The 25,526-nt window shown below is 37.3% G+C and overlaps 1 protein-coding gene across 1 annotated transcript in view; it reads right to left on the minus strand.

Annotated features, from left to right (window-relative positions):
• Positions 1–25,526, minus strand: part of POLQ (DNA polymerase theta) — a 105,388-nt gene that overhangs the window by 1,438 nt on the left and 78,424 nt on the right. The window contains 7 exon segments of the mRNA XM_027531193.1: positions 62–177; positions 2,522–2,675; positions 9,651–9,775; positions 14,781–14,892; positions 19,694–19,878; positions 22,334–22,455; positions 23,092–23,218. Coding sequence (XP_027386994.1) covers positions 62–177; positions 2,522–2,675; positions 9,651–9,775; positions 14,781–14,892; positions 19,694–19,878; positions 22,334–22,455; positions 23,092–23,218 — 941 coding nt within the window.

Raw genomic sequence — 25,526 nt, forward strand, 5'->3', positions numbered from 1 at the left:
ATCTTAGCCTGACCTAGTATCTTAGCTCTCTACAGAATGCATACAAACACTGCAAAAATACCTGAACAACGTCTTCTTCTGCCACTTCATATAAGAGTTCATCATGAAGCTGAAGGATAAAGAAGCCTCCTCTGATGGGGCAGAACATCCCTTGCAGTTTTTTCTTTGGCAACAATCCTAATCCATGAAAAAAGCAGCAAAACTGATCAGTAAATAGGTCACTGGGCTTTGGAGAAGTTTTTTTAAAAGAGAGATTTAAGAAATCTTGAGAAATTATAATTAAGAGAGTAAAACACATAAAATTTGGAACTATCAAGAAAAGAACTGCTTGCTGGTTGCCACCTAGCCCGCCTATCAGGTAAATTCAAATCTCCACTGACTTCCTCCCAGAAATGAGAACTCTAACAAAGATGTCAATAAATGGAGTTGACTGACACTCCCTGATGATGTCTTTTTCTGGCCAGAGTGTCATCATGGTAAAACTGGTCCCTAATTGGAGCACACACTCTAGACTAGGAATTCTAAACCCAGTGTCCAATTGTGGACTTCAGAGAACATACAAATTCCTGTAGAGACGATCTATACACTTTCAGCAGGTTCTCAAAGTAACTCATGAATACAAAAATGGTTAAAAATCTAGACTCAGTCACTATTTCCTAATTAGTGGGCCAAGTGGTTTAGATTATGCCCCTCTGATCACCAAAATAAGCTTCAACATTAATACTTTTGGAATAACACCCTTTCATCGTTTGCCCATTTCTCAGAGCAGTCCTTCCTTTCTGCCATCCAAATTTCCTTATTCTTCAGGAGAGCACAGAAACCATCTCCGTCAGTATCTGGTACTTCCCTCAGAGAACTCTTTAACTCCCACTACCTGCAGCCCAAATTTTCTCAGAGGTGGCTCTCACAGGGTAAGACAGCTAAGGCAGATGATGCATGGCAAGTTGCTTCTATACCAGGGCTGCAAAGGCTGTGCATGTTTGCCAGTTTTGCTTAAATCTGATCTGCCCCATTGGACTCCACTTTTCTTGCATCATTGGCTGTCTGGATGAGTTAGTTTTTCTGCATTCTGATCACTCTACCTCTGTCCTTTTTGATTTCCCTTGCTTTCTTCAGCTTCTGACACAGAATGCCATGGTCCTCCTGTTCCCTGTGAGGTCAGCTTCCTCAGGCTCAGCTTCCTTTGATCTCCCTGACCTACTACTGCCTTTAACTCAGCATTACACAATGAAGTCATTCTTAATGACATCTCCACATTGTCTTCCACTCATTCTAAAGCTTGATACTATCTATACCTTCATTTGGACACTGCATCATTCTGCTGTGAAAAGTCATGTAACTATTTCAGTCACATATCCTATCTTCCATTCCTTAGCAGATTTAAAATTCAAACATAGGTTGATAACTTTCCTCCTAAATTCTCCAAAGCACACAGTACAATGTTATTGCCCCAAATAAGTTTTGACCATATATCCTCTTTCTACAAATACAAAAGTGTGAATGTGTACATGTGTTCAAGGAAGGTCATGAACAGGAAACATGTTCCTTTTTTTGAATATCAATTGACCATAAATTTATAGTTTATTTCTGGACAGTTTCACTACTTTGTTTTATATATACACATACATATATATATATATATATATATATATATATATATATAAAATATACATACATATATACACATATTTTTTTAAGGTTTCTATGTAGAGACTTACAGTGCTAAAACCAGGATAATTGGTCACCCTTACTGCACACCTGAGAGAAGAAGTCTAAAAAAGGAAAATAACCTCTGAGTGTTATTAAGAGAATAATTTGACTTTGCAGATGCTTTGAAAGGGTCTCAGGGATCGTCTTCGGTTCACAGACCACACCTTAAATTAAAAAAGTGTTTCCAGGGAACTCCAAGGAGTATTTTCCTTTTATGATCTCCTTCTCTCATAAGTATACAGTAAGGTAAGGTGACCAATTATGCTGGTTTCAGCACTGGAAGTCCCACATCATGGGAAACCATCAGTCTCCCACAAACCGGGACATTTATCATCCTAGACTCTACAGAGGGTTTTCCATTCCAGAGGTTACAGAACAGGAAATATTGCTACAAATTGAATGCAAAAATATATAACAGAATCTGTCTTCTCTTAAGCCAGACACTAAAGAGATTTTCAGAAAAGTAAAATAGAGCCACTCATTACCAATTTTTTTTGTTCTGAAAAAAATGAATGTCATTATTTTCATAAAAACTATGTTACTTATGTTAACACATGGTGGGTTTATTATTATCTGTAAATGTTAATAAATATTTTTAAATTATCAGTTTTAATTTCTAATATGGTATATATTGGTAGATATAATGAACATAAACAAAAACTTTTTGAGATTCTTAATAATTCTAAGAGTGTAAAGACATCAAGAGACCAAAATGTTTGAGAACTGTTGAGAAATTAAGTAATCTTCCCTTTTCTTTTCTGATGTAACTAGTCTTACCATGTTATAACAGGGGCCACATTTATGAACAAACCTGTTCTTTCACTTTGGAGCAAACCCTCTCGATGACCATGGGATTTGAAAGTTGAGTGGAAGGTCTCTAACTGCTTCTGAATATTAACTGTGGCTATTTTGACAATATCAGCCGCCGAACCCTGGACTCTTGTGTTGATAGCCTGACGCTCAGCCTATAAAAAACAACAAGTAACAGGTACTCCATCAGATACACCAACATACTTTCATAACTGCTTTTAGTGTCCACAGATTAGTGCTCACATGTGCAACGAGACTGGAAATCTGGAACAGATGTAACCCAGGACATCAACTATAAGCTTCATCCTAAGATTAATAACTAGAATGATCCAGGGCCCTAGATTCTGGGCTGTCATTCAACATGAGGACAGACTAAACAGAAGAAGAAGGTCAGACTGCTTCAGTTTAGGTTTCAACACTCAGGAAGTAAAAACTACATTACACTTAAAATCTATCTATAAGTTCAAAATTATTTTTAAAAGTATTTTATCAATGTTCTAAACTTCACCTTAAAGAATCTATTCTTCAAAATACAATTCCTCTTAATCCTAAACAGACATAATTGGAATACCACTCTTTGTGATGAGAATTGGAATGTTTCAAAAATCCCCCACATCAGTGGCCTCTTAGTCCTACATAGAGTTTGGCCACAGCAAGCCTGCAGCCCTCTGGTATGAATCAGAGCTCTTTATGGGCTGCTGGAGCTAGTCATTAGCTGCTGGTGAAAATGCAGATCTTAAATCCCAAGGTATTAAGTTAGAACTTCCCTGAAACTACTGCTGCCATGAGCTTCTTGGCAGGCAACCACAGCTGCTAAAAGTGATCATCGTGGGGCTACAAGAACTGGGATCTAGGTCAATATTCAAGGTGTCATTGGTCTATGATTACCACTCCTGTTGTCCCCAGAAGGCTCAGAAGATGGGAAGGGTCTACTCACTGAAGGCATCTATGTAACTTGAGAGGTGTTCTCTAGTTCCCTGTCACCTGGGCTACACCCATCTCCGAGTATATTAAATACTGGTTAAAGAGATAGACTTAAAAAAAATTAATAACTTGTTTTGTCAAATGCTGATGAATCCATCCTAAACACACTCGGCTGTCACTGTTTTAAGAGGGACTGAATTTCAAAGTTCTACTGATTACTCCCTTTCTTAAAGCCATATGCCTTTGTGTAGTGGATTGTTATTATTGTGATAACTTGCTACCTTTCTCTGTGAAGTCCGGAGCCTCCATCCATTGCCATGTGATTCAAAGTGTTTTTCACTCTCACGGACTTAACTGGTTTTGGCCAATAAAATGTTAGCAAAACTTACATATAGCACATGTAAGGAGTTTTGGAAGCTATCTAACACCATCAGAAAAAGAAGGTTTATTCCAGATAGGGACTCTTCTTCATTTTGAATTTTAGAATGAAGAAAATGCAGAACACAGCCACAGTCAACCCAGAACCAAACTGTAACATGAATTAAAAATAAAGCCTCTTATTATAAGTCACTGAAATTCAGGGCTGAGTTTGTACTGTGACATAAGCAAATAAAACCAAAATATATACCTCATTCTCATGATACTGTATTTCCCTGAGACTATTCCAAAATAAGAAAACTTGGCAGTCTCAGCTTTGCGTCCCAGTCTCAGTCCCTTCTCATCACTAGTGCATTTTCACATACATTAAAAATACATAGCTTTCTGGTAATGGGAGATTATGTCATTAGGACCAACCCTCCCACTGATGATAACCAGAAAAGGTGGTCAGAAAATGCCTCTTTGAAACAATCAGACAGGAAAAAGGAAGTAAAGAATTACAGAACCTAAAAAACTAGGAGAGAAATGAAACCAAAGATGTGACCCTAGCTATGGAGGTCACCCTTTTTCCTAGGGAAATCAACAGATTGCCGAAGAGGCAGCTGAGATAAAAAGCTAAGCAGAACTTGATGGTCTTGAGGATTGATAACAAACATTTGGGCTCAGAGCCGAACAAGTAGGAGGAAGCCCAGTAAAGAGACAATACAATTGTTTTTATAGAAAACTAAGAAAAATAAAAGTCAATAGGAACAGACTACAGGAACACAAGTATGAGATGTATTAACTACATGCTATAAAGGAGTACGTCAAGGCTGTATATTGTTGCCCTTTTATTTAACTTATATGCAGAGTACATCATGAGAAACGCTGGACTGGAAGAAGCACAAGCTGGAATCAAGATTGCCGGGAGAAATATCAATAACCGCAGATATGCAGATGACACTATCCTTATGGCAGAAAGTGAAGAGGAACTAAAAAGCCTCTTGATGAAAGTGAAAGTGGAAAGTGAAAAAGTTGGCTTAAAACTCAACATTCAGAAAACGAAGATCATGGCATCCGGTCCCATCACTTCATGGGAAATAGATGGGGAAACAGTGAAAACAGTGTCAGACTTTATTTTTCTGGGCTCCAAAATCACTACAGATGGTGACTGCAGCCATGAAATTAAAAGACGCTTACTCCTTGGAAGGAAAGTTATGACCAACCTAGATAGCATATTCAAAAGCAGAGACATTACTTTGCCAACAAAGGTTCGTCTAGTCAAGGCTATGGTTTTTCCTGTGGTCATGTATGGATGTGAGAGTTGGACTGTGAAGAAGGCTGAGCTCAGAAGAATTGATGCTTTTGAACTGTGGTGTTGGAGAAGACTCTTGAGAGTCCCTTGGACTGCAAGGAGATCCAGCCAGTCCATTCTGAAGGAGATCAGCCCTGGGATTTTTTTGGAAGGAATGATGCTAAAGCTGAAACTTCAATACTTTGGCCACCTCATGCAAAGAGTTGATTCATTGGAAAAGACTGATGATGGGAGGGATTGGGGGAGAGAGGAGAAGGGGACGACAGATGATGAGATGGCTGGATGGCATCACTGACTCAATGGACGTGAGTCTCAGTGAACTCTGGGAGTTGGTGATGGACAGGGAGGCCTGGCATGCTGCGATGCATGGGGTCACAAAGAGTCGGACATGACTGAGCGACTGATCTGATCTGATTATCAGACTTATTAGACTATAAAATGATCATGCTATCAAGAAAATACAAAACTGAATATTTCAGCACAGAATCAAATACACATAAGAGCAAAATAAAAACTCTACCACCAAAAATATTAAAATAATATAACTTAAAGCACTTAAACTGTGCTTTCTCTGTAGTTTGGTGTATGTGTGCAGTGGGGAGATAGTACTGACTTGGAAAGAGCATAAAAAGGCTTTCTGGGGTGCTGGAAAAGTTCTAGATCATTCCGAACTTAAAAGCTCAACAGTTGCAAATTAGGCAACTTAAAGATAAGCTAGAAGAAAATATCCATAATTAATCATGATGAAATATAAACATGGAAAATACCAACCAGAGGATATGAAAAGGAGGAATTAAAGACAAGTTTTAAAATTTTGTATTACAAGTTCCAGAAAGAGAGAAGAGATTTCAATGAAACAATGATTGAAGAAGAAATGGCTAAGAATTTTCCAAAATCAACAAAAGATCTCAAGGTACAGATTCAAGAAGTCCTAAAGCACACCAAAAAGGATCAATTAACACACATCCAGACACAAAGGTACATGAGGTGAGGAAAAAAAAAAAAAAACGCAAACTTAAGTACATCACAGAATACCTGCTGGAAACCACAAGGAAAGAAAAATACTGTATTGAAAGCAACCTAAAGAAAAAAAGGCAGATTACATTTAAAGAAGAAACAGACCAGGGTGGGCCAGTTACAGCCTACAGGTCAAGTCTGGCCTATCACTTGTTTCTGTAAATGAAGTTTTCCTGGAAGCCTGTGTCTATGACTGCATCTGCATTAGTAAAGTAGAGTTGAGTAGTTGTGATGGAGACTCTATGGCCTACAAGTACATATATAAGAGAACTAACTTTTTCTGACACAGCACTATTAAAAACCTAAAGGGAAGTTCTACTTACTGGTAAAACGTTTAAAATTTCCCTCTGAGATCTGAAAAGTGGCAAAGATGTTCACTATCACTAATTCTATTCAACACTGTACTACCTAGTAAGTCAAGCAAAAGTTAAAAGAAGAATAAGACTTGGAAAGGTGGTTAAAAAACTATTTGGGGGAGGGGCAAGTAATAACTGTGCAGACAGAATACCTGAAAGTATCTACAGATAACATTTTGGAATTAACAAGTAATATTTGCAAGGTTTCTAGACAAAAAAACAATAAAGACAATTATCTTTCTATACTAGCAGCAAAGGGTTAAAAAATGTAAAAAGGGAAGGAAAAGAATTTTTAAAGATACCATTCACAAGAGTATTAAATTTTGCAAATATCTAGCTATAAACTTAATAAAAACCTTGTAAGATTTCTTCCCCAAACTATACATCACTTTGAGAGAATTTTAAAAGACCTAAGTAAATGGGCATGTATAACATGTTTATCAACTGGAAAACTCAAATTTATAAATACATCTCTTAATCCCATCTATGAACTCAAAGCAACAGCAATTAAAAAATCCCAACAGGGTTTTGTTTTTGTATGGAAATTCACAAGCTGCTTCTATGTAGAATTTATATGAAAATGCAGAAAATCCAAGAATAGGCAAATATTCTTGGGGGGGCAGGCAGAGGGTAAAAAGCAAGTTGGAAAACCTACTTTACCATATATCAAAACATCTTATAAAGTAGCTGTATAACTAAGGCAGTATGGAGGCTTAATTGCTCAGTCGTGTCCAACTCTCTGTGACCCCACGGACTGAAGCCTGTCAGGCTCCTCTGTCCACGGGATTCCCCACGCAAAAAGAGTGGAATGCGTTGCCATTTCCTACTCTAGGAGATCTTCCCAACCCAGGGACTGAATCTACTTTTCTTGCATCTCCTGCATTGGCAGGCAGATTCTTTACCACTGTGCCACCTGGGAAGACAATATGGCACTGCTTAGAGGATGAGTAAATACAAAATACCAAAACGATGTGTCCAGAAATCGACACATCCATATTTGTAGATTTAATTTTTGGCAAAGGTGACTTTGCAGAGCAGGGGTGAGGTGAGTGAGGTGGGTGAGGTGGGGAAGGAAACAGTCTTTTCAATAACAGCTTGTACAACTGTAGGGGTAGGGAGAAAACTTGACCCTCAATTTCGCTAAATGTATAACAATCAATTCCTAGTTGATTGTAGACATAAATTTAAAAGTCAGAACCAAAAACGTCTACAGAATTGACATTGGGGTAGAGAAACCTTTCTTTAATAGGTCATAGAAAGCACTACAATAATACAAAAGAACGATAAATCCATGTAAGCAAAAGATTCATATCTGGAATATAAATGTAAAAGTGAAAGTGAAAGCGAGGTCACTCAGTCATGTCCAAGTCTTTGCGATCCTATGGACTGTTGCCTACCAGGCTCATCCGTCCATGGGATTTTCCAGGCAAGAATACTGGAGTGGGTTGTCATTTCCTTCTCCAGGGGATCTTCCCGACCCAGGGATCAAACAAGGGTCTCCCACATTGCAGGCAGACGCTTTATTACCCTCTGAGCCACCAGCGAGTAGTGAAGTCACTCAATCGTGTCTGACTCTGCGACCCCGTGGACTGTAGTCCACCAGGCTCCTCTGTCCATGGGATTCTCCAGGCAAGAATACTGGAGTGGGTTGCCATTTCCTTCTCCAGGGGATCTTCCTGACCCAGGGATCGAACCCAGGTCTCCCGCATTGCAGGCAGATGCTTTAACCTCTGAGCCACCAGGAAAGTCCCTTATAAATGGAAGGACTCTCATAAATCAATTAAAGGACAGCCAACTCAAAAACAAAAAGACTTGCACAGATACTTCACAAAAAGTTATCCAAGTGGCCAATAAACATATAAAAAATGAAGTTCAACATCACTAGTCATCAGGGAAAAAGCAAATTAAAAGCACAATGAGGTACCAAGATTCAGATACCAGAATGGCTAAAATCAAAAAGACCAACGATTTCAAGTAATAGCCTGCCTTTAAAAGCGTTCGAATAGCTGCTTTCATGTGACCAGCAGAAAATTATCTATGCCCAAGTGACAACTCAAATTCTCCACTTCTATCAGATTGGCTTTTAGCCAACCCTTACCCAAACTTTTATTCATTTGTGATTATCTTTTTTTCTCATGCCCAGCAATCTAACCTTTAGTCTTCAGGCATCTGTTCAAGTCCTACCTCCTCCAGGAGCCTAGATCATTGACTATACATATATGTGTTTGCTTTATCTCTTCCAATATATTTCAAGACTTACTTTCCCTAGTGCATCAACTACAGTGAGTATAGTTGTAAATATGGTAAAAGTCTGGGAAATACCTGAGGTCTAGTATGTGGATATTCGGGAAGCGAGAGAGTGAAGAAGTAACAAAAACCCAATTATTCCTCCATAGTTCCTAAGAGCATTACTGCTCTGAGAGGGTGTAGCTCAAGACAGAAGTTTAGCAATTTGGCGGTTGGATATTTTCATTACATACAATGTGTAGTGGGCAATGACACATCAAAGTATGGGGTAAGGGCAAAATACAACCAGTTAAAACAGGAAGCTTTGGACTATAACAGGAACTTAAATGCTAAAATACATGGAATACTTTTATGGATCCCAATGATTTCACAAAGAGATTTTGGTCATAATTAGAGTAAATATCATCAATAAATCTTTTAAATGATATTAAAAATAGCATTTTTAAATATTTTGGGTATCCTAGTAACCTCTGATGAGCCAGTATTTTTTAAATAAAATAAACAAAAGGATTGAACAAAAAATTCCACAATTCAGTGACTGGCTAATCTCTGAAGACACTGGCAATCTGGTGTGATATGACAAATTAGTATATGATATCTGAAACAAAGAACAATTAGCAAGTGTAAGAATTAAGTGTATATATAACTTATTACCAAAGCTAATAAATAACTGCCTTACTAAAACAGAACACCTTAAATTGGAATATTATTAAGTGAACATATTTACATCAGTCTCCTAAAGACAGTGGTCAGCAAATACGGGCATATACCGTCACTTCAGAAGTCCTTAATGAAACAGAAGATCCAATTCACATGCTAGTCTCTAAAAGAGACATTAGCAGGGTTCAGTCTTTGCTGCAAAAGTATATGTCATTAAAATATTAAGTTAAAAATCCAGAGAAATTTCAACATACATGAGCTTTATGATAAGGGTTGTTGTCTTTGATTCCTGGTAAATATCTACGCCTTCCCAAAATGGTCTGAACAAATCCATCTCTTTTACAGTTCTTCACGGTCTCTCTCATGAAATGACTAATCCCTACAAAGAAAATAAAGAAATAATTACAATCAACATCCATCCTTTATCTCACTCACTAGTTTCAATACAGTGAAACAAACCAAAACTTGACAATGATTAACACTAACATCACAGCATCAAAATTTTGCATGTAAACCTTCATTCACTTTTTCTTCCAGTTCTACTGAGAATTAACTGACATACACCATTGTGCAGCATGACAGCTTGCTTTACATGTATTTGAAAAAGTGCTTGCTTAGACGGCATGTATACATAGACTGTGAAATGATTACCACAATAGGTTTAATTAACACTCATCATCTCATATAGCTTAGACACTAAAAGGACTTTAGAAATGACATTAATCTCTTTGTTTTTTAACCACCACCACCAACAAAAAATACAAAACTAAGCTCTAGAATGACAGAGCAGGTACTAAAACCTAGGCGGTTTTATTATAGGACCTTAAGACTATTCCATGCTACTTTCACAGGGTTCTGTTCTTTGATCACATTAATCCTCTTTCACTCTGATTTTACAATTTCCAGGCTTGGGTTTCCCTGGTGGCTCAGACAGTAAAGAATCTGAGTGCAATGCAGGAAACCCAAGTTCAATTCCTGGGATGGGAAGAACCCTTGGAGAAGGGAATGGCTACCCACTCCAGTATTCTTGCCTGGACAATTCCATGGACAAAGGAGCCTGGCAGGCTACAGTCCATGGGGTTGCAAAGAGTTGAACACGACCCAGCAACTTACACTTTCACTTTTCAGACTTAATACATTCCAACAGCTCCTTGTTACCATCTATGCTATGATTCAAATAAGACCTAACTGAAACTAATGCATGAGTTATAACATTTCCTTAGAAATATATACTATTCCTTAAAATTAAAAGACTATTCCCTACGCCAGAATTCATCCTTTTCCACTTTTAGGTCTTCAAATTCTTTGCTCCAGGTAGGCCAATCTCCTCATTGCTCACTGAGCTAGAAAAGTTCTTCTCTTCTGAAATATTCTATTTCTATACTCTTTAAAACACATTCAGGTATAGAGAATGCCAATCTATCTAAATTCTCATGTGCTCTTTCTGCTTTCTCTCAGCTCTGCTCATCCTAAGTAATAAACACTAATACTTCCCAATTAAAACCCCTTTTAAAGACTTCTGTTGTGTGGGTGGCACAGATTGTGGCTGACAGGAAGGTGAGAAAACCCAGCAAGTGAGGCTGTTGGTGATATCTGACCACTACCACAGAAATTTCAGAAAGCAATCAGACTCTCATCTTCTTCTCTAGAAGAATTACTGTGATATAGCTGAAAGAGCAAAAAGGATGAGATTTAAAAGACTGCACTTCTACAAATTCTTTTACCTGACTCCTGCAGGAGGCCTTCAAATATTCAGACTGCAAGAACTACTTTAAAAAGCAATCAATGCTGAGGTATATACAATAAGCACTTTAATAAATGTATATACCTTTGTAAAAACCACTACAAGATACAAAACATTTTAATCAACTTCACAGCCAGCTCCCCATTATCAGCCTCAAACACTCATGGACCTACTTTAATACACCTTATCTTTTTCATGTTCTTGAATTTCATAAAAATTGAATTTCACTGTATGTTCTCTCACTTATCTCTGCCTTCTCTTGCTAAGTAGCATTCCACTACAGAGACATGCCAAAATTTGTTTATCCATAATCCTGCTGACAGATAATTTGTTCCTGTTAAAATGGAGATAGTAGGCCCAAAATGAAGTCACTTAGGCCAAATCCTATGTCAGCAGACCAAGACATAATACCTAACCTGACTTCAGTCTCAACACCCCCAGGAGTAAAATCTTTAACCATTCAATCTGAATTACATGGTCAGCTTTAGTGAAGTTATCTGTCCAATAGGCCCTTAGGAGGGGGACCTTGCCTGAAACAATACTACATTCTTTGCTAATAATTTCCTTCAACTGCCTACCCCATTTCTACCTTTAAAAAACTTTTTTACAGCTCAGTGCAGTTCCTTTCTATTGCTAGGTAGGATGTTGCTCAATTCGTGAATCATGGAATAAAACCAATTTGATCTTTAAATTTACTCAGTTGATAAAGAGAAATGGAGTAATAGATACAGAGAACAAACAGGTTGTTACCAGCGGGGGGAGAATGGGGAGGAGAGAAACAGGTGTAGGAGATTAAGAGACACAAACTTTCAGTTACAAGACACGTGTTATAAGTATGAAATGTTACTGAATTAAATAATTCAATAATTAAATAGTTATTGAATACAGTCAATAACTATTTAATATCTTTGCATGGTGATAGATGGGCAACTAGAATTATCATGGTGACCATTCAAAATGTGTAGAACTATCAGATCACTGCTGTATACCAGGAACTAACATAGTTTGCAGGTCAATTATTTTTCAAAAACAAACTCATAGAAAAAGAGATTTAGATTTGTGGCTATAAGAGGTGGGAAACAGGAGAAGGAACAGGTGAAGGTGGTCAAAAGATGCAAACTTCCAGTTATAAATAAATACTAGGAATGAAATGTACAACACAATAAAACTAATACTGCAGAATGTTACATATGAAAACTGTTAAGAGAGCAAATACTGAGACTGTCACCACAAGGAAAAAATCTTTTCTCCTATTTCTTTAATGTCATATCAATATGAAAAGACAGTTGCTCACTAAATCTATGTGGTAATCATTTCAGGATGTATTTAAATCAAATGATTATGCTGTACACCTTTTATAAAGTGCTGTGTGTCAATTACAGTTCAATAAAACTGAGGAAATTTTAATTTATTCACTTGGATTTTTGTTGTTTAACATTTCCAGTCTTTGGCTGTTATAAATAAAACTGCTATAACACTCACATATAAGTCTTTCCTAGGACATATGTTTTCATTTTTCTTGGGAAAACATCCAATAGTAGAACCGCAGAATCATATAGTTAAAGGTATGTTTAACTTCAAATGAAAGAGCCTTACTGTTTTCCAAAGTGGTTGCATCATTTTACAACCAGTCAGCAATGTAAAAGAGACACAATTTAAAAAAATGTTAGCATTCTAATGTTTCTGTAATGGTATCTCTTTGTGGTTTTAATTTGCTTTTCCCTGAGGACTAATGATGATAACACTTGATGTAGTTATTCAAATATTTTCTTTTGTGAAGTATAGGTTCAAATCTTTCAAACTTTATTTTTTTTTCAAACTTTATTTTATGCATTATTTACCTTCTTAGTTGAGTTGTCAGATTTCTTTATATATTCTGGACACAAGTCCTTTGTTAGATAATAGGAACTGTAAATATTTCTTCTCAGTCCATCACCTGCCTTGTATTTTCTTAATGGTACCTTTTATCAGTATTTATTTTTTATCGTTAATTCAGTATTATCATTACCTAAGAAACTGGTGTCTACCTCAATGTCCACAAAGCTCCTCTCCCTTTTCTTCTGGAAGATTGATAGTTCTAGTTTTTACTTTCATGTTAATGTTTCATATCAAATTACTTTTTGAATATAGTATAAGATAAAAGTAGAAGTTCATCTTTTTTCCATACTGGTATCCAGCTGTTCTAGCACTTGGTTGACAGACCATCTTTCCTCCATTGAATTACCACAGCAACTCTGCTGAAAATCAATTCACCGTGCACATATAGACATATTTCTGGATACTCTTGTGTTTCATTGTTCCCTAAAACTTCCCTTAGGCCTATTCTTGATTACTGTAGTTTTAAATAAATTTTGAAACCAAGGAGAGTAAGTACTCAACACTGTACCTTTCCCTGCCAAAACTATTTTAGTTATTCCAGACCCTCTGAATTTCCATGTAAGTTTAGAATCAGCTTGTCAAATTCGACACAAAGTCAAGATATTTTGACTGGGAATGCACTGAATCTATACAAAAATTTACAGAGAACTGTCATCATAACAATATGGTGCCTTCTAGTAAAGTAACATGGTGAACCTCACATTTACTTAAGTACTCCTCAATTTCTCTTAAACCTCAAAGGATTGCTTTTGGGTTCTCAATAAAGTCTTGCACATACTCTATTATTTTATCCTAAGTATTTCATGTTTTTGATGTTACTGTAAATGATTTTATTTTTACTTCATTCACTGTTTATTGATAGTATATAAAAATAACTGACTTCCTGTGCTAAACTTAAGTTATTTGTTATAGTAGTTGCTTTTGTAGAATTCACATGATTTTCTATGTACAAGATAATGTCAAGTGAATAAGGCTTCTTTTTGGGGATTGGGGACAGAGTTGATTACAAAGGGACGTAAAAGAGCCTTTTGAGATGACGGGGGAATGACTCTGTATCTTAGTTGTAGCATAGATTATACGACTGTGAGCATCTCTCAAAATTCATAGAACTCAAAATTCAGAGGTGAATTTTACTGTATACAAATTACCTCAATATACTGGTAAAGAAGAGAGAATTTAAAATGATGATATTCAAACTGCTCTATAAAAGCAATTGTTCTGTCTTAGTTTATGGTATATTTAATCAATGGTTTACTATTTCAGTAGTAGTAATAGTAGTGTTAGTCACTCAGTTGTGTCCGACTCTTTGCGACCTCATGGACTGTGGCCCTCCAGGCTCCTCTGTCCATGGGATTCTCCAGGAAAAAATACTGGAGTGGATTGCCATTCCTTTCTCCAGAGGATCTTCCCAACCCAGGGCTCAAACCCAGGTCTACTGCACTGCAGGCAGATTCTTTACCATCTGAGCTACAGGGAAGATCCTAAAGCATAGGACAATCCCTAGATTTTTAAGATTTCCGCAGTGACACAGTAGTATATATATCAACTTCATTTTGCTATTCCATTTCTGTCCCTACTTTTATGAAAAAAGTACATCTTTGTAAATAATGATAAGTAAAGTTACTGATGTTTAATTAATAATGCTTGATGAAAACTTCTGTCAATAGAAAATTCTGTAACACAAACTTTAAAAAATATAATATGGAAACAGAGTTGAGAAGAATAGTATCTAGAAGATAATTAACACTCAGTACTTCCTTACCCGTGTATCTGGATTTGAAGGAGTCAATGTAGCAAGCAGCATCGTTTTCTTTAATACCCATCTGCTCTCCCAAAGACTTAGCTCCCATTCCATAAATGATTCCATAGCAAATCTGAAAGGAACTCATCACACTCAGTATGTAAATTACAGTTCAAAATCACATAAAATGCAAACCTAAGAAGTTCATTAGGATAGAAATTTGGTAAATTTTTCATAGTAAGTCAAAGGAAGGGCTAGATTTGCTTTCATGAGTTAGATCCATAGAAGCTGGTATCCAGTGAACGCCTCTTCTGCCTTTTAGCAATACATTTTGAGGTGGGGAAGAAGAAAAGAAGGGGCAGAATATGAATGAGTATGAGTGTGTGTGTGTGTTAAAAAAACAATGTTAGTGATTTAAAAGGGAAGATTTATTTTTGGCTATCATTTTTCCAGAAGTCTTCAAGGCAGCTTCCAAATCCTCATAATACTTCATTAACTGCTGCTTATGGAGAAGGGAATGGCAACCCACTTCGGTATTCTTGCCTGGAGAATTTCATGGACAGAGGAGCCTAGTGGGCTACAGTCCATGGAGTCAACTAACACTACTACTACTACTACTGGCTTCCCTCAAGGCTTTTTCTGACACCAGTACAGTGGGGACAAAGACATGTACTGTTGGAGGAAAGAGCCAATTCTGATTCCATGATGGATCTGTTTATTTGACTTTACCCTTTGTTTTTCATTACTTTTGTTATTATAATCATATATAATAACCTGCCAGGGACCTGTCCCTCTGCCTGAAGAGATTAATACAGCCTCTCCATAAAGGCCTGCCTCAGGGAACCTTGTTGCTCTGCTTGAAGATATTAATACATTCCCTCCTTGAGGGTGGCCATTCCTGGGGATATTTGCAAGATAATGGTCTTTACTTCAACTCCTCCCCTTCTCTGTTCTATAAAAGAACCTGGGATCCAGACTCCCCCCAAGATGGTTATTTTGAGACTTAGTCTGCCATCTTCTAAGTCAACCAGCTTTCTGAATAAAATCATATTCCTTACCTAAAAAAAAAAACCACAAAAACCTGTTGCTTAAGGAAATGCCTAGAAGTCAGAAAAGAGAAGTATTATAAACATTGCTCTCCTCATCTTTGAATGGGACTAAAAAAGCAGAAAGAATAGATTATAAGGGTTCATAATAAGGAGGATGTCTTTGGAAATAAATATCCTCTTCATCTCACAGCCACCTGAAATCCCACAACTGCAGAATTCATTTGGGTTAAATACAAACTCCAGAGAAAATTTTGAGAGTAGTGTAGGAAAATGGTCTAAATAGGTCAAAAAAACAAACTAATTTAATAATAAGTATTGCATGGGTTCAAATCCTAGTTCCACTGTTTAAAAGAGGCCTTGCACAAGCTATCTCGTATCTCCATTTCTTCAAGTAGAGAATGAGGATAGTGTCAACTACAAATTGGTACTTGCCAAGCGCATTGCCAACAACTGAACAAGGGTGTTTGCCACCTGCCCCTATGGAAATTAAAGCCTATGTTGCTACAGCTGTCAACATCCCTTGAGAGAGTTCAAGGTAGAGAGAGGCATTCTGTGCTCCAGCAAATCTGGTGGGACAGGTCTTTAGATAGTTAGATGTTTTTATGAACAGATTTTAAGAATCGATGCTTTTGAACTGTGGTGTTGGAGAAGACTCTTGAGAGTCCCTTGGACTGCAAAGAGGTCCAACCAGTCCATCCTAAAGGAGATCAGTCCTGGGTGTTCATTGGAAGGACTGATGCTAAAGGTGAAACTCTAATACTTTGGCCACCTCATGAAAAGAGCTGACTCACTGGAAAAGACCCTGATGCTGGGAGGGATTAGGGGCAGGAGAAGGGGATGACAGAGGATAAGATGGCTCAATGGCATCACCGACTCAATGGACATGAGTTTGAGTGAACTCCGGGAGTTGGTGATGGACAGGGAGGCCTGGCGTGCTGCGATTCATGGGGTCGCAAAGAGTTGGACACAACTGAGCAACTGAACTGAATTTTATGATCTCAATCCTTGCATCTCCCCATATCTAGAAAAGCACTAAATCCCTTCATGGTGACATACCCTAGTAACTAGCAGAAAACCGTTTGTAAAATGAGTGCTTAACGGTATTGAACTCCACCTTCACCAAAAACTTACATATTGACATTCCTCCCACTACCTATTTGGAGCAGTCTCTCAGAGCTATCTGAGGTACTGCCTCCTGGGTGGCAGTCCTCATTTTGCCCCAAATAAAACTTAACTCACAACTCTCCAAGTTGTGCATCTGTTTTTAGTTGACAATAGTAATACCTACATCAGGAGATTGTTAGGATTGTGCTAAGGAGCTTCAGTTGTGTCCAACTCTGCAATCCTATAGACTATAGCCCACCAGGTCCCTCTGTCCATGGGATTCCCAGGCAAAAATACTTGAGTGGGTTGCCATGCCCTCCTCCAGGGTGTTAAGATTAGATGAGTTATTATACACATATGTTTAGGACACCATCTGACACAAAGCAAGTTCTATATAAATATTGGTAAATAAAATTTAAAAAGAAAAATTGCAAAAAAAGGATTATCAAAATTTCAAAATACTTTTTCTTTAAACATCACATTTAGAATGGTTTTATTCCCTCCTATTTTCTTTTTAGTCTTTTTACACTTTCTAACTCAGATATCGCTTAGCTGATAACCTTGGCAATGCTGAGATCCAGATTAGATGGTTAAGTGCCTGGTGATTCAAGAACAACAACAACAAAAATATGATATAGGATAAATACTATTAAATCATGCAAGAACTTACTAAATAGAGGCAGCTATTTAGCATCAGTGTATGCATGTTTAGATAATGGGGTCAGAATGTCTAAGTTCTGGTATTCTGAACTTATCCTGGCTCTACCACTGATAGCTATGTTAAGCAAACTACTATTAATAGCATAACTCCAGAAAGAATGAAGTGACGGAGCCAAAGCAAAAACAACACCCAGTTGTGGATGTGACTGGTGATGGAAGTAAAGTCCGATGATATAAAGAGCAATACTGCATAGGAATCTGGAATGTTAGGTCCACGAATCAAGGTAAATTGGAAATGATCAAACAGGAGATAGAGTGAACATCGACATTTTAGGAATCAGTGAACTAAAATGGACTTGAATGGGTGAATTAACTCAGATGACCATTATATCTACTACTGTGGGCAAGAATCCCTTAGAAGAAATGGACTAGCCATCACGGTCAACAAAAGAGTCCGAAATGCAGTACTTGGATGCAATCTCAAAAAGAACAGAATGATCTGTTTGTTTCCAAGGTAAACCGTTCAATATCACAGTAATCCAAGTCTATGCCCCAACCAGTTATGCTGAAGAAGCTGAAGTTGAACAGTTCTATGAAGACCTACAAGACCTTCTAGAACTAACACCTAAAAAAGATGTCCTTTTCATTATAGGGGACTGGAATGCAAAAGTAGGAAGTCAAGAAACACCTGGAGTAATGGGCAAATTTGGCCTTGGACTACAGAATGAAGCAGGTCAAAGGCTAATAGAGGTTTGCGAAGAGAACTCACTGGTCATAGCAAACACCCTCTTCCAACAACACAAGACAAGACTCTACACATGGACATCACCAGATGGTCAATACAAAAATCAAATTGATTATATTCTTTGCAGCCAAAAATGGAAAAGCTCAATACAGTCAGCAAAAACAAGACCCGGAGCTGACTACAGCTTAGATCATGAACTCCTTATTGCCAAATTCAGACTGAAATTGAAGAAAGTGGGGAAAACCACCAGAATTCCCATAGGTCATGTGGTAAGGAAGTATGGTGTTAATTCAGGCTAGGAAATGGTGTGAATGTGGCCTTTCATTTCCCTGTGCCCAACAGTCAAACAGGAACAGGAACTAATATGGGCTTACATGAAAGGTCCAAGGGCAGTATGAAATTTCACAAGCAGATCAGCCAACCATCAATGGTCTCAAAATACTAAAAAGCTAATAGTTATTGACTATAATCCACAGTTCAGCAATATATATTTTTCAAAAAACATTCAGAGAGCACCTTTCTATAAAAAGCACCATGGCTTTCTGTGTGAATACAGAAAGACAAATATATGTGTGCTTACAGGCTAGAGATTTGAAACACACACACACACACACACACACACACACATACAATATCTACCATCACCACCACCATAATATCACTAATGTATATGGCCTTCCCAATACTAAGTAGCTTCAGACTGTTAGGTAGGTAGAATAGGAAAAGGAGTCCAAAATGGCAGTGGCTAAAAGACAAAGAAGGGAAAATAGAACAAAGGAAGGTCGGAGGACCGGAGTGAGGACCTCAGGTAAAATAAACAACACTCCTGGCTGGCCCAATTTACATAGGACAGGCCCAGGGAGAGAAAAACATATAAAAAGAGGAGCCAAAGCTAGCTCTCTCTCTCCCGCATGCTGGAGCGCTCTTCTCTTCGCGTCTGGATCGACGTGCCCTCATGCCTCGAAGATGGATTTTCCTGCTATCTTCTTAATAAAATAGAGCTGTATAACACTGATTTGTCTAAGAGCTATCACATGGTCCTTTCGAGACCTGAGAGCTATAACATAGTCTATCCAAGACCCAGGAGCTGTGACATGGTGAGGGGGCTTTAATGTCCGTCATTCCAAATCTTTGTTGTGACGAGACAAAAACTGAGGAACATACACTCACGTGACAAGACTAAGTCTATTGGATTCTTTATATTGACTCTACAAAGGAATATATGAATATCATGAGACAGGCTCAGATGAATGTCATGAAAAATCCAAACAGGGAGAAATCATTTCTCAAATGCAAATGATTGAGGCAGTTTAAAAAATTTTTTGCATCAGTAAAAATTCTCTCCATTTCTGTTAAGTATGTTCACTAAAGATTACCTGCTTTGCTTGTTGCCTCAGATTATCCCCAACAGACTCTGGCTCAATCATCTTCCATTCAGCTGCAATACTCCTGAAAACATCAGCTCCAGTGTTTAGCACTTGAATGAGACGACGATCGTGGGATAAATGAGCCAAGATCCTCAGCTCAAGTTGAGAATAATCAGCCGCTAATATTAAACCACCTGAAACAAATGATTTTGGAAAAGTTGGCACAAAGACAAAACCAACTTTTATAGTACTGAACAGGATGACAGAAATTCAGTTCCAACAAAGAACCTTGAGATCATGCATCCAAAAGCTAAAATCTTGCTCTTAATTTGACTCAGTTCAATTCTGTAACATGTAAGAATTTTTCTGCTTGGCTTTCAAAGGTACGTAATACATATAAAGCTACCTTTGACCTCTGCCCCTCAACCACTGTGGTAGTGCTTTCCTCAGTGTTCCTATAACACTGACATATGTGTCAGAGAGGTTCTTTCATGCCTCCCCCACGTAACACTTAGCTACTAGGGACAGGATACTTAATCTTCCTTTGCATTCTATAGAAATACTCAGCTCCTGGTACCTAACAGGTCAGAACAAATGGATGTTAATTGAATGAATGAATGAGTAAATAAAGAAACTGGTTCCTAATGTGTGCGCATCTTAAGGGAGCAGGAAAGTCGTTCAACAAAAAACAAGTCAGGTGGTCTGTATGTTCAGAAGAGTTATTAAGGGGATTCAAATTATTTATTTATGGACTAGAAATTTATCTATGGCAAAAAACAAAATAAAGAAAAGCCAGGTTAAAGAAAAATTAGAAAAATATTTGCAAATGATACCACAAAGGACTCATTACTATATTACAAAAAAGGTACAATCAAGAACAAAATATAAATGAGCAGTTCACAGAAATAAAAACAAAAGAACCTTAAGCATATTAAAGAATGCTTAATTTCATTGACAATAAAAGAAATGCTAATTAAATCTACAATAATAATTTTTTTCTACTTATATTGCAAAAATCCAGAGGTTGGACAGCACATTCTGTGGCAAGGCTGTGAAGAAAGAAACATTCATATATTGTTACTGGGAAGTAAATGGTAACTGTGCCCCACCCCCCCCAAATAACTACACAGCAAGTTTACAATAGTTATAGGAGCTAAACCTATTGCAAGAAAAGGGAAATGGAAAAAACATCCGTAATGTAAATTATGGATAAAGTGGTATAAAATTATTAGAAGCTAGTCTGTGATGTGATGCATATTGTAAACTCCAAAGTATCTAAGATACAGAATTTAAAAGAAATAAAACAATAATAAAAAGTCATTTACAGTTTTTAAAGAAGAATAAAGAACAGATAGAACAAAATACAAATGACAAGACAATAGACTTAAATCCAACCATACATCAACACTTACTCTAGATAGTTAACTAAACAGTGTATTCAACTGGCAGATATTTTCAGGTTAAATCCACATACATTTAAATTATCATAATTTTTAAATTTTAAACAAAAGCAGTATAAAATACTGTTGTGTTAAACACAATCTTATTACTAAAGAATAAATACATACTATGAAATATTATTCAGCCTTAAAAAAGAAAAATCTGACACAAATGCTATAACATGAATAAACCTTGAAGACATGCTAAGTGAAATAAGCCTGGCACAAAAGTACAAATATTATATGATTTCATTTATATGAAGTATAGAGAATGGTCAAATTCTAGAGAGAATGGTGGTTGCCATGGCTGTGGGAGTTAGGGGGCAGTTATATTTAATGGGTACAGATTTTCAGTTGGGGAAAATGAAAAGTTCTGGAGATGAATGGTGGTAATGGTTGCAACACAACATGAATGTACTTAATACCATGTAACTGAATACTTTAACACAGTTACAATGGTAAAATGCTGGTAATTCATACTTAAAAAGCAAAACTGAAAACTGTCAAATGGCAATGACACTATCATAGACGTGATTTTAGCCTTAGAATATAAACTTCTGACAGAACTAAATAAATTGAGCTGATTAACTGCACTCACCCAGACCTGCCAGATGGCAAAAGATAAAAGGGCAAATATGTGTACTAACAGGGCTGATGCTTTGGGAGTTAGATCATGACTTAAAAAGGTTTTGATGATGAGTGCTAAGGAGAGGTCAGACAGAAGACAGACAGCCTTGAGGGCTACCCCATGCAACAGGAAGCAGCAGTGGGGAGAACTGCAGAAGAAGCGAAGAGCAAAACAAGTTACAGAGAGACCAAAAAAAAAGTGCCTTTAGAAGTCAAGGGAGGAGAAAAACTGAGGAAACAGAGGGTTGACAGAATGCTAAATGCTGTAGAGAAGTCAAAGAGAATGAGGACTAACAAAATTCACTGGATTCTACAAAAAGGTTGACAAAGACAGAGGATAACATGATTTCAGCAGGATGCTGAGCAAACGCCCCAGAAGTTTCCCACAGAGCAGATCATGAAGACAATTATGAGTGACTTACAAATCCGGCAATAAAAAAGGGAAAAATAGGCTCCACCAAAGAGAGGAAAGAAGGAGGAAACAATGCATTCTTCTGAGTCTTATTCATAATTTGCTTTATCAGTGCTTTGAAAACCATTCCTACAGCAATAAGAAGCTCAAAACCATCATCAGTCACCTGACCTGTGAAAGGCACAAAGGCATGTCGCATGCTGACCGAGAAGGGCATTCCTCTGTCTGAGGCTCTCTCTTCCACCTTTGTCTGGCGCCCAGCGTTCATGGCACAGTCCTTCTTTCTTCCTCCTCTGTTGGTGCAAAAAACATCCATCAGTTGGACATGAGGTAGTCTCAAACATATGAAAAGGGTCTGAGCTTTTCAGTAAGTCAGTATTTCCATCTAAGAAATGTAAAAGTCTTATTTGAAACCCACTTTAAAGCTTAATAAGATACTAGACCTTGTTCAGCAAACATTCAATTGAACAGGACGTAAGGTATTTTTCTGTAATAACCTTTCCCACAAACTGCTTCACTCAACTCAATAAACCTGACTGTATCTAATATAAATGATCTGTGCTTTTTCTTCCTTTAGTGAACATATGGAGATGTCAGGAAGGGAGATATTTCAGACATTGCTAAACTTGTCCCTTTAATATCTAACAAAGAAGCATATAGTGCTGGTTGATATAATTAGGGACCCAGGATTTCAGCTTTTTACTGCCAACTAGTTTCTTCATAGACAGACTCAGGATTTGAAATGGGTAGTGCTTGAAATAGAAATGTGTATGCCTAGAACAGAAAATTAAACTAATTTCATTATTTTACCCAATAGGCTGTTTTTGAGCCATTCATATTCCCAAAAGTATATTAACACAAATAAAGACATTTGAGCCATTCATATTCCCAAAATATATTAACACAAATGAAGACAAATAAGCGTCTACCTGCCCATAGGAAGTAGGCCTTTTCCTAGAGCTTGGGAAGGTGGGCTTTCCTCTACTACTGCTGGCATTTTTATCTCAAAATCTCTTGGTACATTCTGAATATTTGGCTCTATAAAGGTTATTCGTCCTAAAATTAAGCAGAATGAAGACATAAAATTAGAGGGGTAAGGGAGGAGGGGAAATCTGACATTTATTTTAACATAAATACTGTGTCTGAATTATCCTAAAATGCATGCTCTATTATTTTTAAACTAAAGAACAATCTCGATGTAAGTGAATATATGAATCAGCTATAATACAGTGTTTTATATTAACTTCTACAGAAACAATCCCATGATAAGAAGTAATATGATAAATCATACTATTTCCACACTAAAACAAATACCAGAAGGTAGCACCATAAAACACTAGCAGTTAACTAATGAGTAAAAGACAAAACAAATGGATCTTAGGAGAAATGACTGTCGAAGAATTTAAAAGCCAGGAATGCACAAGACACAGAAAGATCTGAAGCAGAAGAGCAACTGAGTCCTGAATAGGGACAACTGGGGCCACAGGAGTTAACTAATGCAGGAGATGGAGTAGCAGTGAAGGATGGTGAGCACAGCATTACTTTCTAAATACCACCTGGCCAGTTTTCCTCCTCCTCCTCCTCATCACTTATCATAAGAATCAATGGTAGACAGCACTGACATGGCTAGAAACCAGAATCAGGTGGCCAATAAATTTTCTAGGAAACAGAAACCAATTTGATTTAATGCTTATGGCTTTATTTTCCCCTAAATATTTTAAATTTTATTTATCTACTTATTGGATGAATTTTCCCAAAAACACAAGTGTTGTTCAAAAAGTTTGGGTCTACCAGCTTCTGCATATAATTCCATCTTCTTTTGATGAATCAGACATTTTAAGTATCTCAGATACAGTTTTACTGAATAAACTCTTAATATTATGGCCTTGTTATTTAATTTTAGCAAAAATTAGTGCTCAATTAATGGTAGACATTAACATACTTATTAGCATTAAATAGGAGAAGGCAATGGCACCCCACTTCAGTACTCTTGCCTGGAAAATCCCATGGACGGAGGAGCCTGGTAGGCTGTAGTCCATGGGGTCGCTCAGAGTCGGACACGACTGAGCGACTTCCCTTTCACTTTTCACTTTCATGCATTGGAGAAGGAAATGGCAACCCACTCCAGTGTTCTTGCCTGGAGAATCCCAGGGATGGGGGAGCCTGGTGGGCTGCCGTCTATGGGGTCGCACAGAGTCAGACACGACTGAAGCAACTTAGCAGCAGCAGCAGCAGCAGCAGCATTAAATGGCCTATTCAATTTTACAAAGCTAACAAGTAGTACATAAAAGAATCCAAGTCTCTTTCTGCCTTCTTTTCTATGATAACATAATATTCTTTTTAAGTACACTGTCTTCTTTTCTATGATAATACTTAATACTCAGGTCTAGTCTTTGAATTAATGAGGTAGCACTGATGGACAAATAAAATGGCAAAAATAAATTACAAAACATGAACAGTTTCATGGAGATGAATTCTATAATGACAGAATTTACTGTACTAACATAAGCTTCTGTTTCTACAATATTCTTTAAGTGCAGGCATAGTATAATGAAAACCAATCAGAAAAACAATGAATTGATGATTTTCTGCTTTATAAGCAACAAATAAATTTGCTTTGAAAACTCTAGGTTGACTTTGTTTCTTTACCAACAAGGATTTATTTTGCATAAGTTTACAGCATTAGCATATGCTTCAAAATGAAATTTAAAACAGGGCAAGAAACAGGCAAAAGCACCAAGAAGTTAGCTAAATAGGGAAGAAGAGAAAGAGAAATTGTTTAGAACAGAGACTAAGCAAGCAGAGAGAAAAGCAGCTCCTGATGGTGCCCTCAGTCTCAATAACAGCAACAACTGATAATGTACCCTGCACTATTCTAAACACTTTACATATATTGGCCTATTTAACCCTCAGGATCACCCAGTGAGGTAGGACTCTCATTATTTTGTTTCATACATGAGGAAACTTAGGCACCGAGAGGTTAAGTACCTTGAGTAAGATTCAAAGCACCAAAATTCAAACTTTGTGAAAATGTGGTATCAAAGCCCACATTCCATACCACCAAACTAAAATGCCTCCTCTACGAAGAAGATAATGCTGCCCTTTCTTCTACTGCACATTGCATTTTGGCAAATATGTAGAGTTGTACACCACCTAGAAAAAGAATGCTTTTTCCTTCATGAGATTACATGCATACTTATCCCAAGAGAGACACACAACGGACTCTACCACTTTCTTCTCTTGAGTAAAATAAGACACTCCTTATTATACAGATGCCACACAGCCCTACTTAGATTCAACCTGGAGAGACTCTGAGGTGATTTAGGAGAGGGCTGGGACTAAAGTCAGAAGATCATTAATTCAA

Source organism: Bos indicus x Bos taurus, chromosome 1, assembly GCF_003369695.1.
Source record: "Bos indicus x Bos taurus breed Angus x Brahman F1 hybrid chromosome 1, Bos_hybrid_MaternalHap_v2.0, whole genome shotgun sequence".
Taxonomy (NCBI): Eukaryota; Metazoa; Chordata; class Mammalia; order Artiodactyla; family Bovidae; genus Bos; species Bos indicus x Bos taurus.